The sequence below is a fragment of the Astyanax mexicanus genome, chromosome 24 (genome assembly GCF_023375975.1).
Source record: "Astyanax mexicanus isolate ESR-SI-001 chromosome 24, AstMex3_surface, whole genome shotgun sequence".
Taxonomy (NCBI): Eukaryota; Metazoa; Chordata; class Actinopteri; order Characiformes; family Acestrorhamphidae; genus Astyanax; species Astyanax mexicanus.
Window position 1 is genome coordinate 1,191,276 of NC_064431.1, and position 15,229 is coordinate 1,206,504.

The 15,229-nt window shown below is 36.9% G+C and overlaps 2 protein-coding genes across 10 annotated transcripts in view; both read left to right on the forward strand.

The window, feature by feature from the left end:
- Positions 1 to 6,805, forward strand: part of si:dkey-49n23.1 (semaphorin-3D) — a 70,654-nt gene extending 63,849 nt beyond the window's left edge. For both annotated transcript variants that reach the window (XM_022682199.2, XM_022682200.2), the window contains exons 16-18: positions 958 to 1,022; positions 2,103 to 2,236; positions 3,302 to 6,805. In XM_022682199.2, coding sequence (XP_022537920.1) covers positions 958 to 1,022; positions 2,103 to 2,236; positions 3,302 to 3,688 — 586 coding nt within the window. In that variant the 3' untranslated portion in view covers positions 3,689 to 6,805. The remainder of the gene's footprint in view (positions 1 to 957; positions 1,023 to 2,102; positions 2,237 to 3,301) is intronic.
- A 5,153-nt stretch (positions 6,806 to 11,958) lies between these two features.
- The window catches only part of dock3 (dedicator of cytokinesis 3), a 204,581-nt gene continuing 201,310 nt past the window's right edge, over positions 11,959 to 15,229 (forward strand). For 4 of the 8 annotated variants that reach the window (XM_022682201.2, XM_022682202.2, XM_022682203.2 and 1 more), the window contains exon 1: positions 11,960 to 13,058. In XM_022682201.2, the coding sequence (XP_022537922.2) occupies positions 13,022 to 13,058 (37 nt within the window). In that variant the 5' untranslated portion in view covers positions 11,960 to 13,021. Of the gene's footprint in view, positions 13,059 to 15,229 lie in introns of all 8 variants that reach the window. The other 4 variants (XM_022682205.2, XM_022682206.2, XM_022682207.2 and 1 more) reach the window with 2 other exon arrangements.

The window sequence follows — 15,229 nt, forward strand, 5'->3', positions numbered from 1 at the left end:
AATAAACTCTCAGGCCTCCAGGTGGCACAACTGTCTAAGTGTCTGCCTTTTCAATCCGCGAAGCATTCATTTATTTGATATTCAACTGAGAATAAAAATCATTATCTTTGAATATAATAGCAAAAAACAAATAACATCTTGTATTTTCTGGGTTTTTATTTTATTTGATGATCCAAACAAAAATGCGAAAAAAAAGGATGAGAAGTAGAATTGATTTATATTTTTCACCAGTGTCTTTTTTTCGGATTACCGTTCCACCTTAAATGCAGTTACTGCAGTAAAACGCAGACACACGGACAGTCATCCTTCATCAGTAAAAGGTTTATTTCCTTTATTCGTGACCGGAATATTCTGTATTTATGTTATATTTTTTCGCAAAACCCGAGAAAAAATGCAGCATAAACCCTGCGAAGTAGAGCCCGAGCCCATACCCCAGCCGAACTCGGGCCGAGATCTTCCATCAGTTTCTTCAGACTGAAAGAAAATGCTCTGTGTCGTCTTAATACACCCATTACTGATAAAGGATAACTGTCTGTGTTTTACCTCAGTACCTCAGGATTTAATGTGGAACGGTATAATAAAATGATAACGAATAAAATGATGGTGAAAATTCTAAATCAAGTTCGGCTTCTGATCCGTTTTTTTAATGTCCCATTTTTGTTTGGATCATCAAATAAAATAAAAAACCAGAAAATACAAGTCATTATTTTAGTTTTTTGGTATTATATTCAAAAAAGGAAAAACGAAATAATGAATTTCTTTCTTTTTTTTATTTTCCAATTTTGATTCTCAATTGAATATCAAATGAACGAATGCTACACGGATTCTTTTCATCTCCTTTTTATGTTCCGGAGACTCATAATGCGTATTGTTTCTACAACATCAATGCTAGAAAAACAGCATTGTGTGTGTGTGAGCTGTCTGACGCTGCGTGGTTGCGTGTTTTCCGCTGTGCAGGCGTGCCCGGAGACAGGATGTGAGGTACGGGGATCCCTGGAGCCAGTGTCAGGATCTGGGAGAAGGTAATAAATCTAACACTGTCTGTTTTCTGTTTTCACGCGTGTGATTCACTTCCTATAGGCAGCACACACTCACCACACACTACACACAGCGCCCTCTAGTGGTGTGATTCTGACGGTGCATCACAGATCTAAGCAAAAGCCCTGGTTATAGTACTAATATTACTACTCAAAGGTGTAGGAGTGGGTTTGATATTAGATATATATTTGATAAAATGAAGCAAAACCCCCACTATAGTGACTTAGAACAACATTTGCAAAATTACAGTTAATCACAAAAAAATTAATACTTTTTTTGTTTGTTTTTCTATTTATTATTAGTTAAATCCAACTAAAGTTGACTTTACAACTTAAACATGTTACTCCACATTACACTTACTGTTATTAGAAAAAAATGTGTGAAATGTCTGAATTATATACATATATGACAAAAAATGATCAGTAATCACCTAATATTTATATTTAAAAAAATATGACAACAGATTTGATTATTATTATTATTATTATTATTATTATTATTATTATATATTGCCATGTCAATTCTGTTGTATACTAAAAAAACTCAGTAGAGTTTGGTCCTGTGTTTTTCTTTTTTTCTACTGAGAGCACTTCTTATGATGGTCTCCTTTTATTAAAAATGTTAAAAAGATGTTTTATAGAGATTTTTGTAATATAAACCGTAGATAACCCAAACAACCCTCCCAGTCTGTTAGCAGAACAAAACATTACCCAGAAGCCATTTTTATTGAAGTATATTGTTATTCATTGTTGTGATTTATTGCTCTCATCACTGACCTCGTGTCTAAAGCCTGTGTTTTGCTGAAATCAGCACCCCCACCAGGAAAAGCACCCTCTTCTCGGCTTTATCTTTACTTAGAAAATGGAAATACCCAAGATACTGTTCTAAGCTACGTGGACATGTAAGAAATAAGGGAAAAGAAACGTCACCTGCAGCCTCTCCCGAGAGGTGGTGCTTTTCCTGGCGGGGGTGCTGAATTCAGCACCATAGTAGTCCCGAAATCTGCACCCCCGCCATGATAATAATCATAATAATAATATTTCTGGCTGTGTAATTATCTGCAGGCTTTGAGGACGTGGAGCTGAAGACGGTTTATGCAGTGGAGAGTAACTCTACGTTTCTGGAGTGCACGCCTCGATCACCACAGGCAGCGGCCAAATGGGTCATGCAGCAAAGCCACACCCAGACCACCAGAGAGGTGAGATTTAATAAAGCTTAAAATATCTGTATTCTGCTTTTGCTGGAGTAACTGTCTCTAGTGTTCAGGAAAGGCTTTCTGACAGGTTTTGGAACATTGCTCTGAGGATTTGATTGCATTTATAGACAGGAAGAGTAGAGTCGTGAACAGTTCTGCTCTGTATAACACATGTAGACGTGTAGGTTTGAACCTTGTATATTGTTTTTTAGCCTTTTTCACTTAATTTGTCTTAATTCTGAAAGTTCTTCTTTATATTGAGTTAACATTTCATGATGAATAGACCAATAGAAATGCTTTAAAATGGTTTTTGTAATATTTGGCTCTATTTTAGTACGCATTATGGACAGATGTGTTGGTACAACTACACATTTTACCTTCAGGAGCTTTTTGCTTATTCTATTTTAAACCCAGAGTCATTAAAATCCTTTTATTTTCCCCGATATTGTCATTGCTCCTTATGTATGAATTCTACCAGTCAGGTATTAAGAAGCAGTTAAGCCACTCCGCTGAAGTACAGTGTACTGCTAATGCAGTATTAGCATTAGCCACTAACCACAGCGCTCTTTCACCGTTCAGAGGTGAGTATCTCGAACTGTAGCGTGTGAGTTTACCATGTTAAAACAAGCTACATGGGATGAACCGCTAGCTAATATCACCCTGGGTTACCGGAACACTCACGGTTCCTCAGTGTACAGCATGCTAATGCTAATTCTGCTGCACCCAGCCTTAGTGTAAATCTGGAAATCTAAGCTTACTGTAATTAAACGGAAGCTCCTTACTCACCCAGATACACAGTTTTCATGAGAGAAATCTGTGTAGATTAACATCCAGAGCTCGTTTAACTTTTTTTTTGCGGTTGCTGTGGTGTCCATGGTGGCTGCTAAGTTGTTGCCACTTACAGCCGATGTTTGTGAAGTCAGTCAATTTGAAAATGCTAATAAAATGCATAAATTTAGTGTTTAAAAGGTACTTTTGTGTATATAGTGTTATAAGTCAGGAGCTTTAACAGCTTTCAGGTATCTAAACACCTTTATACCGTATCTCTCGCTCTGTGTTTCTTCTCAGCTTCTGCCAGGTGAGGATAACATCATCCACACTGGGCGTGGCCTCCTCCTGCAGCACATCACCTCACTGGACGCCGGTCTGTACCTTTGCACCACTCACGAGCGCTCCTTCTCTCGCACGGTGGCTCGCTACGACCTGCGGGTCATCGCCGAGCCCAACGCGCTGACCTCCCGGCCGCCCACCAATCACGCGGCCTCGCCGCTGAGCTACAAGGAGCTGAACCTGATCGGGGTGAGCGGGCTGACGGCGGACGAGTACTGCGAGCAGCTGTGGTACCGAGAGAAGCGCCGGCAGCAGAAGCTTCGAGCTCTGAAGTGGAAGCAAACCTCAGAAAACCGTAAAGCGCGAGTGCGGCGGCAGAACCCGCCGGACGCTCTCCTCCAGTGAGGAGGAGGAGGAGGAGGAGGAGGAGGAGTTACGGACTTTAGAGGAGCAGAGGGACATTCGAGGGGGGGGGGTTTGGAAATGGACTGGAGTGATCTTTTCTTATAAACATGTTATATCCTGTACATGAACTTCACACTTCACACTTCAATTCTTTACTCCTGTTACAACAGTATCACAGCATCACTGTTAAAATCACACGAGTTTAAAAGGCCTTAAATTAAAACCCTGTGGGGCTCCACAAGATACGCTGAACCAAAACCGGTTTTAAAAAACAATTTACAGTCAATTCTGCAATACAATTACACATTAAACAGAATAATGATACAATCTAGAGTTGGAGGTATTGATGCATCAATCGATGACACTCAATATATTATCAATACTATCAATATTCTTATTTTCCTGATGGACCAGGAATTCAAAGCCCAAGCCAAAAAATAGCTCTTGGATTAACGCTCCTGTTTGTTATGTTCATTTGTCAGGAACAGAAATGGTAATTGTTAATTAGTTAATTGGGCCCTAACACACTAATCAGTGCAATGCTGAGAAAAATGACCCAATATCCAAATCATTTTAAATGCTCTGTGGTGGTCTATCACATACCTGTCAAGTTTTGGTTTTAAAAATAAGGAAAATTTTCCAACCAATTTTCCAATTTTTCCAACCGAGGTTCAGTATTCCTCACATTTTAGGACAGATTTACAAGAAATCTAAAATAACAATCTGTGAACCACATACAAACTACAATCTGATAAGCCTACATATGATGACACTTAAATTCTGTGGACATTACATATGTAATTCTTTAATACAGCCTAAATAAAAGCATAAAAGGAAACTAAAGCACATTTAAAGAGGAGTAAAATACGGTAGTTTCCCGGCCAAAACTGTAGACTTGACAGGTATGCTATCCTGTGGTTCTAAGTATTGAAGAACAGGGTGAAAGGAGGAGAATAGTAATTGTAATAAAGTATACAGAAAAACAGAAACAATGGATTATTTTTAATCATTTAAAAGCGTTTCTCACTCTAGAGCTGAACCAAGTTGAACCCAAGCTAAACAGGTTATTGCAGCTCTTTGGGACCAATTAGCTCAGATGCTATTGTAAATTTTACATGAATCTGTGCTGCCAGATGACTGATGCCTGGTGCTAGTCTGAGGGTGAGCTATTCTTTAAACCGCTGCCTGATATTGGAATAATCAGAGATGCTGGAGCGCCGGCTCGGCTGAGGAAGACGTCTCACTCTCTCACGGAAGGAATATCAAAGCGTGGAGCATCTGGGAGAAATGAGAAGAAGAACAGCAAAGCCTCTGTGATTCTGTTCGGTTCTGTGAAGACGGTTCCAGAGTTCTCGGGATAACTGGAGCGCTGGAAATGGAAATCTCATTCCTGTGATGGTGAACGCTGTGTGAGAATGGCCTGTAGTTTGGAAAAACAGTGAAAAAGAACAAAGATTGCGAATGTGAGACACGTTGGGTTGGTTTCCTGGACAGGGTTTAAGCCTAGTGAATTGAGAATTAAAATTAAAAGTAAATTAATTTTAATTTAGTCTACAGCTAGGCCTAATTCCTAAGCTCATGGTTTAAATCCATGACAAATTGCAAAGATTTCTCATGAAACCTCAAGAAAATTACACCCCATTAATAGTCTATTTTAAATAGCAAAGATGCTTACAAATACGTCTTGCCTATTTTTCGCACTATAAGGTGCACTTAAAATCCTTTAATTTTTCTAAAAATCGTCAGAGCTCTTTATAATCCGGTGCACCGAGACTGGAGCAGTATTAGCATTAGCTGCTAACTGTGCTAATGCTCCAACCTTAGTGCTGGAGAAATTCAGGAACCTAAGCTTACTGTAAATAAAGGGAAGTGCTTTACTCACCCAAATACACAGGAGTTTTCAGGAGAGAAATCTGTGAAGATTAACATCCAGCACTCGTTTGACTTTGTTAAGAATTACAGTTTTGTTTACTTAGCTTATCTTTACTTTAGTAAAGTAAGTTACCAAGTAAGTTAACTACCCCACCCCCCAAGCAGTGGTGAGATCTGCTGAATTAGAAGGGAAACATGGCGACACCCCTGTTCCTTACTAGTGTCGCTTAAAATGTGCCTTATTACTTAATACAGTGCACCTTATAGTGCAAAAAATACAGTATGCTGATGGGCGTGGTGGTAAATCTCTGGCATCACCTCTCATATGTTCATTGCTATCTTAGCAATAAGCTGAATAATAAATAAAATAACACTGCGCCGTTAAGATACGGAAGCGCCAAAGTCAGAGCTCACCTGGTTCCTAAAGAGAATGATGAGCAAGAGACATGCTGATTGGTTTATTTAAGGTTATGCCCATTATTTTAAAACACACCCATGACAAATTAAGTTTCGATAGCACACATCCTACTTTTTACTTTTTACTTTTTACCTTGCGCACAATATCTGCTATAAATGCAACATTTCCATCGTTTTCCACACTGTGTTGAATTGTAAGGGATTGTATTTAATATCACTATAAATGACTCAAACAGACCTTTGTTTTTTATACGGCTCAAAATGCTGTATACTGTATAATGCGTAATGATTATTTGATATTTATCATAACGATGAAGACGATGTACATGTGTTGCTTCTAAGTTAAGTCTAGTTTAAACAGGTAGTCTCAGTGTCGCACATTAAGACGTTTAGGATGTGATTAATAACAATAAGCTGCAGAAGACAAACGATGTTATGAGCAGCTGTTCAAGCAGCTGTTTCCCATCTAGAGCTGGATTTCATACTTACTTTATCATTTTATCTCCACTTCTGATGTGTTAAATTAATATTATTCATTAAACTGCTGTATTTTATTTTATTAAACTACATTTTTCATCTGTAAGCTCACCGTTCACAGTGTTTTTAAAGCCATGTGTGTGTGTGTTTATTATGGGTTCAGTTTGATCAGACGTGTCTTGGTTTAAAATGAGACATTCACATGTTTTTGTACAGTTTTTTTGTTTTCTGGTAAATCTAAAATGTTTTAATTCTGTATAAAACAGTTATTTTGTGTCAGATCTATTAAACCTCTTATAATATTGTGTGTTTATATCTGTGTTGCTGAATAAAACTTTGTTCTATTATAAATGAACGTTGTGAATGAGTGTTTGAGGAAATGTCTTGGTTTCAAATGTAATAACGTTATAATAAATAGTGATAAAAACACTGTAGTTCAGTTAAATAAAGTTACGATGAGAAAGGAACTGTAAAGTTGATAAAAAGGTCAAATATATATAGAATAGGTTGAGGTTTTAGTGTGCTGTTTTAATGACTTTAAAGTGAAACTAATGTCTAACTATCTATCTGTCTGTCTGTCTGCCTGTCTGTCTGCCTGTCTGTCTATCTGTCTGTGGATCCATAAATCAACGTCCCTAAAATATGTGAAATGCCCACTAGAGGTCAGTATTAGCTAATATTTCAAAGACTTCACGTCTCTACACTGTATTTATAAACTACAGTCTGTAAACGTTTTAAATCACAGATTAATTTGCTCAAAATGAAAAATGTAAAATAGCGGAATCAACATTTATTTGGCTATTAAATGTTGCATCCCTTATTAAACCAATACAGGACATGATTTGTTCTGTATTTCCATAAATGTCCAATATACTAGTGCATCTATGTATAAAGAATTAGAATATCATTGAAAAGTTACTACTTATTTCAGTAATTCAGTTCAAAATGTGAATTTTTCTATTTTAAGCATTTTTTTCTTTTCTTTTTTTTTGTTTATGATTATGAAGCTTACAGCCAATGTAAACGCAAGAATCTCAGTCAAACAATCGAGTCCGAAATCAAAATCTTACATCACTTCATGCTTCTCTCTGCTGATCACAACTTTTATGGAAAAGCAGATTTCATTTTCCAGCAGGACTTGGCAAACTGCCCACCCTTCCACACTGCACCAAAAGCCCCAATTGGTCTTAGAATATAATATTCTAATTTTTTGAGATGCTGATTTTTGGGTTTTTTATTGGCTGTAAGCTTCATAATCATAATCAAGAATAAAAGAAATAAAACGCTTAAAATAGATCACTCGACTCTGTGTGTCAGTCTTACACACTGCTTTTGGATAACTTTAGGACATTACTGGCTTTTAATGGCTTCATATGATTTCTAAGTTAAAAAAAAAAAAACACTAAATTCTATCTTCTATTCTACCCAGTTTTCCCCATTAAATTAGGAAAAGTCACTAAATATGAAGTAAATAAAAAGATATTAAGTACTTATTTAAAGGCGATAAACATTGAATGGGGTCAAATTGACCCTAGGCATAATAGGAGGGTTAATACTGTATGTAGACTTTTTTTTCTTGATTATTTTTTATTATTATAATTTCTGGAAGATGGAAGCCCTAATTTCATCCTGTTCACGTGATTAAACAGAACATAAACTAGCAGTATGAGCAGAAATCAGCTGTAACAGCAGAAATAGTGTTGGTGTTAGCTTTAGCATTAGCATCAGTGTTCCAGTGGGCTCTGCTGCTGTCCTAAAGTAAGGCCACGCTTCACAAAGCCCTTTCAGCAGAGCGCATGATTTATTCAAAGGGCTATTTCTTTTATATAACAGCGCTGCTTTCTCTCCAATTCATCTCTGGCCTTGAGATAAACGCGGTGCTGAACTGAAGCACAGAGCTCTGCAGCTTCTGCTGCTTCTGCTCTTCACCGGACAGGCCTTTATCCTTAATAAAGCCTTAATAAAGCCTCTGCTGAATTTTTATACTTCCCTTTTTTTAAGTATATATGTGTTTTTATGTGCTTCCCGCTCAATTTTTAGTCTAATCAAATCCATTACAGCTGCGGTGTCGGCCTGACCCGGGGTGAAATCACAGGTTCAGCTCAAATACAAGCTTTTTAAAGGCCAGGGACGCTTTAGAAACCCTGATAATAAAAAGAGGAAAAAGGTTTTGATGCCATTATTCATTATTAGACTGTTGATATAGGGCACCTTCACATCTTCAGACATATTCTGGTTAAATTGGGATGAGTCAGCTCTGTTTATGCTGTTTTTCACGCAGCAAATTTAACACAGGGGTCAAATAGTAGCGCGCAAATGTCAGGGAGCATTTTTTTATTTAATACATTTTCATTCAAAACCAACACAGACTGAGGTTCCTCAATGTTGAGAAGATGCTTTTGAGGAGATTAGATATATTATATGAGGAATTAAAAGAAAAAGAAGTGGAAAAACAGAAAAGTTCTCAGAAAATTTGAGAAAAGTTTAAAAAATAATTAAAAAAAATACAGAACAAATGGGAATTCTGGGCCTTGTAGACTCTTACCACTATCGATATTAGATAAAAAAGCACCTTTTTAAGCACCTAATTTATGAAGCAGTTGTTTCATAAAAGAGCGATGATAAATTGATGATGGTGTCAACAAATGCATGTGTACCACCGTCCAGAAGGGGGCGCTTAACGTGTAATTTGTGTATAAACCAGTATAAAAGTGATTTATGCTGTATTCCATGTGCAAAAAGGATCTTTTAACAGGAAGGCCTTTATACAGGATGTCTGCACCACATACAGTAGTAATATTATTCAGTTTATTATAATTTAAATTGAATAAATATCTCATAAAATATTATATTTTTATATATATATATTTTATAATTAAAGTCATACACACAATACTGTCCAAATTCTCTTTATAACCTGTGGAAATGTTTATGTTCTGTTTGGATGCGCAAAATACCTTTTTTTTATATATTTGTTTTACTGCAAACAGCTTTGTTATCAAGTGGTAATGCTAACAATGCTAACCTGGGGCAATGCTATCAATGATAAACAAGGGACATAAAAGTGACATAAAAACATATTTTGGTTACAGAAACCATAAAACACAAGTAAAGTAAAGGATTGTTTAAACTAATGGTTTCTATGATCCGGATCAGCTGATGACTCGGTTTATATGGAGAGTTTCTTCCTCTGTTTGGTTTGTTTTCATATATTGAAATGAATAGGATGCGTGGAGGCTTAAGTGCCAGTGGACATGCACCGTTACCTTGTCAAATAATGCACATTTACAGCTATATATCCAATAGAGAGCAATCAAGGCATGAAGGGGTGGTAGTTTTTTAAAGGTGTGATTTTTGGTCATGCTTGGCTCCACTCTCAAATCGAGTCCTGATTATATATTTGGGCACAATTTTCTTTTCTCCTATGAAGTTCGGGGATACGGGTCATTATCCTGAAAAACAGGGCCTTTTAAGTCCCTTCATGCAGAACATCCGGATGCCCACACAGCATCAAACGTTTTCATGGCTTCCAGAATCCTGGGGACATTTGGGCTCTGAAGACCCAAAAAAAGTCTCGCTCTCTCACATACAAACACACACACACACACACACTTACACACACACTCATGCACACACACACAGAGCGAAATGACTGCTTTGGTAAATGGGATGGGACCCCCGCTGTGCGGGACTCTTGCTCCAGGCCTGCATATAACAAACCACATGACTACCAGCCTGTGTTTTTATTTTATCTCTAACAGTTAGCATGGTGTATTATTGGCATTATCCTGGTGAACACATGGCACAGAGCCAAGGGGCTTTGATCACAGTGTAATCAGTCACCAGGAGCACTCTGGGAAATCGTCGGATTACCGGATAACAGATGATAAACTGAGACACGCCATCACAATGAAAACAATAAGAGAGCATCCCCAGTGTTTTTATTATGTACATGTAACAATACAGTACAGTTTATACGGACAGGGCATGTCATATGCACTCGTCAAAATAATGCCCACGTCATACATCATTACTGTGGGTTAACCAGGAATTAGTGCTGTTTGACAGATGGCTGCTTAACCCACATTACAGCTGATGATGAACAAAGACTGGGCTGTGTGCACACTGCAGGCAATTCTACTGCCTTAGCTTAGCTTTCAGATCTGATCTTAGGGTTAGTTTTACCATATTCTGCACTTATAGTTTATTTATTGTCCAATCTTTACAGTTTGTAATGCTAAATTATTACAGTATATAACTGCATACTTGCACATCCTGTACAGCTGACATCATTCATCATTGTTTTTTCACAACAACTGGTGTCTAACAGCACTACCTCCATTACACACACACTAAAAAAAACTCTACTTTCATATATATATATATATATTTTGTACTTTTATCTGTATAATATTATCTTATCCTTTTTTCGTAACATCTGTTTACTATGTATACCTGCTGCTACTACATGTCCAGAATTTCCCTGTTAATGACACAAGATATTACAAAAATCACAAAATTGAAACAGAACTGGTCCAACTATTATTAAATTAATTCAGATCCAAGAAATACCACATCTTCTGCAGCCAACAGACTGGGGTATTAATACATATCCCTATATATACATATACTTTTTGTTAGTAGTTGGATTTACAATCTATTTGTCTGTAGTTACAAATGCTACCTGTAAAAAAAAAGAAAAAATATGTCCATTATTGAATTGAATTTAAATTATTCAGCATTCATTAAGTAAAGAAATGTTTTTATTAGTGTTTTAATAATTAAACTGACTTTAGATATTTTTCTTTGGACTCCCTTGTCAAAATGTAAATAATAAAATAGATAAAAGAGGTTGAGATATTGCACATAAATCAAATATATGGCATATGACTGGTTCACATTATCTTCAGATATTATATATATTAAGTTTATGTAGTATATATTATAATCAGATAGTATATATTATATTCAGTATGTATGATAGAAAAGCAGCCTTATAATCTATTCACTGTTCTGAGTGAACACGGCGGTCTCGTGTCACGTGACATACGCGCGCGCGAGAGAAAGAGAGAGAGAGAGAGATGACGCAGCGGGTCTGAGTGATGGGGGGGGGGGGGCGCGCGCGTTCACGCTGTACAAGACCGCAGGCTTAGACTGGAAGCAACAAATAAACAACCAGACAAATAAACAAACAAATAAATAAATAAATAAACAAAACAAACAAACAATCGTTTTTAAAAAGGCTATTGCGCGCGCACGTGCGTGAGTTGCGAGTCGAGGGGGCGCGAGCCACAACCGCTGCTGATTTAAATTCAAAATTCAAAATCAAATCTGCTAACGGTTTTAACGGTTCTAACAGAAATATAGAAAACGAAAGAGAGAGAGAATAATTAAACAAAGAAAGATAGAAAAAGCCACAGAGAAAGTGAGACAAAGGAGTGTAAAAGAAACAGAAAGAAGAAAGAGAGACAGATTACACAAATCAAGACAGAAAAAAAGAAGGGGATGGAGAGATACATTACACAGAGAAAGTGAGAGATTAAATGACAGATTACACAAATAAGGACAGAAAAGAGAGAGAGAGAGAGAAAAAAATAACATTTATATTACACAGATAGGGAAAGCGAGACAGAGTGAAAAAGAGAGATAAACAATAAAGACAGATTACACAAATAAAGGTAGAAAAAGAAAAAATGAGATGAAGAGATAGATTACACAGATAGAAAGAGTGAGACAGATAGATATAGAAAGACAGATAGACAGAAAGAGAGACATATAACCCTAAATGATAGAAAAAGAGAGAAATAAGAAAGCGAAAAAGACAGAGAGGACAGAGAGACAAATAAAAATAGAAAAAGAGAAGGAGATGGAGAGATAGATTACACAGATAGAGAAAGTGAGACAGAAAGTCAAAGAGAGAGAGAGACAGAAAAAGAGAGAGGGAAAGAGAGACAGATTAAACAAACAAATAAAGAAAAAGAGAGAACAGGAAAGAGAAATAGATAACACAAATAGAGAAAGCGAGACAAATAAAGAAAGAAAATGAAAGAGAAATAGGTTACACAAAAAGAGAAAGCGAGACAGATAGAGAGAGAGAGACAGATAGAGAGAGTGAAGTAGAGAGACAAAGTGAGAAAGACAGATTTAGAGAGAGAGAGAGACAGACAAATAGAGAGAGAGGGAGGGAAGGAGGGAGGGAGCCGCTGATGTGCGACCCAGTTCCAGCACACTCAGCCCCGCCGCCTCTCTCCAGCCCGGCCGCCGCCGCTGCTCGCTGGTCGCTGCGGGAGAGCGACGCTCCTTTCCCGGCTGCCGGACGAGCCTTTTCCCGCTGGAGGGAAACAGCGAGAGAAGCAGGCAGCGGAGCGGAGATGTGTCCTCCAGAGGACGGAGTATGGTCGCCAGAGCCCCTTTAACCGCCCGGCCAGAGTCAGAACCGTCGTTTAGATTTATTTATCGAGCTTATATTTTGTCGTTTTAACGGAATTTATAACGTTAATGTAGTTAAAAGTGTATAAAACAGGCTGGTCGTGCTCGGCGTCTTCGGTGGGAATTTAAACCGGGATCATGTGGACACCGACGGAGGATGAGAAGCTCGGAGTGGGTGAGTTTCAGCGTGTTTTTGACGCTTAATTTAATGTTTAAATGCTTTGGTTTTGGCCTCAGAGCGGGGACTGGTTGTAAATGTTTGATTTAGACAGATAAACGAATTTAAAAACGTTTAGGGATTTAGAAATGTGAACACAACAGGGGATATAACTCCATTAACTTAAGAAGCAAGCTAGATATAGAGCTAGGAGTCTTGTTAATAATAGCAGCTACTTATTTAACATTTTATATATTTTTTTTCCTGAAATATATACGCGTGCTTTATGATAATATATAAATAAATAGCGTAGTTTGTCAGTGTTTACTCTGGAAGGTGATGGGTTAGTACTGTGACTTGTTGTCATGTGCAGCTTCCGACCGGCAGGGGGCGTCTAATGCATCACACCACACAACCTGTCCAACAACAGGTGCATAAACAGGAAAAATGCAGTAAAAACTCAAGAAAAAGCTCATTTTCTCAATTATTCTACCTTTATCCATCAGCAATAACACTGTAAAACCGTCAAAGGGTGCTTTAAATATAACACACTCTCCCCACTGTGTTGTTGAGGATTTTGAAGTTGTGTGTGCTATAATCATAGACTGTATGGTTATAGTCACATCATGACGCAGGGCACAGTGAAGAGCAGTATCAGCATTTCACCATTCAGCTGCAATTGTGAAAACTATAGATGATGCTTGATACACATATATATATAGGGAAAGATTGTGTATATATACAGCTTTGAAAAAGAAGAGACCACTCCAGTTTATAAAAATCAGTATGTATATGTTTAGAGCATTTACTTGCAGAAATCAATATTTGCTGGAATAACCCTGGTCTTTAGTCACATCATGTTTTCATGCATCTTGGCATCATGTTCTCCTCCACCAGTCTTACACACTGCTTTTGGATAACTTTATGCTGCTTTACTCCTGGTGCAAAAATTCAAGGCTTGGGATCATCCATCTTCCTCTTAAATATACTAGGTTTTCAATTTGGTAAAATCAAAGAAACTCAAAAAATTTAAGTGGTCTCTTATTTTTTTCCAGAGCTGTATACATTTAGTGTATATAATAACGTATATAAGACAAATAACACAATTATTATTAACGTTTTGCTCCAATAATGTTCAAAATCACTTCAGACCTAGTTATACAGTATATAAGACAAAACATTCAGTTAAGCGTTTGAATGGTTAAATGGTTGAAACAGATCTGTAGAAGCACATTATACACTTTTAAAAGGAGCACTAAACTCTAAAACACTCCTACATCTGTAAAGTGGAGAGTAGTATTTATGCAATATTATGTAATATATATATATATATATACAGCTCTGGAAAAAATGAAGAGAGCACTTCAGTTTCTGAATCAGTTTCTCTGACTTTGTTTTTTATAGGTTTATGTTTTTTAGTAAAATGAGCATTGTTGTTTTTTGTTTTTATAAACTACAGACAACATTTTATAACTTTACTCAGCTCTTACAGAGTCTATGGCACACAGCACATGTGTGATCATGGGTAATTTTGGGTTAAAGCTCTGCAGCAACACCTGCTGAATTATTATCCTATAAAAGAAAAAGTGGTAATCAAACCAGGATATGTTTTATACTGTAGAAGGAGTCTTGAACTAGTTCTTCACTTGCATTAACACATGATAAAAACAAGAACATATATATATACCATAAAACTAACAAAACCTTAATAACCAAACTTTCAAAATGCACATGCGCAGTTTCTGTATTTATTATTTGGAAAATCTGTTACTTATATTGTATATATTTTCATACATCCACTGCAAATTTTGTGTATTTGTGTATAGAACTGTTTTATTTTATTTTTTTCAGGCACCTTAAGGATTGCTGCTAAATTCCGTTGTACACTGTGCAATGACAATAAAAATATTTTATCTTATCTTATCTTATATATTTACATATATATATATATATATGTAAATATATAAAAAGAAATACTGTATTTTTTTGTAAGAATGCTTGAGAAGCATTAGAGAGCTGTGCGTTAGAGATTACAGGTAGTCAGGCTTGTTGTGTAGAGAGCTGCTTGGCAGAGTTCAGACTGAATTTTGAGTCATCATTGTCGGCGCTGGCACAATAACCTAATTATAGACAGCTGAACGGCCCTTGAGAACCTACAGTTGCATCATTACTGTGGAAACAAATAGCTC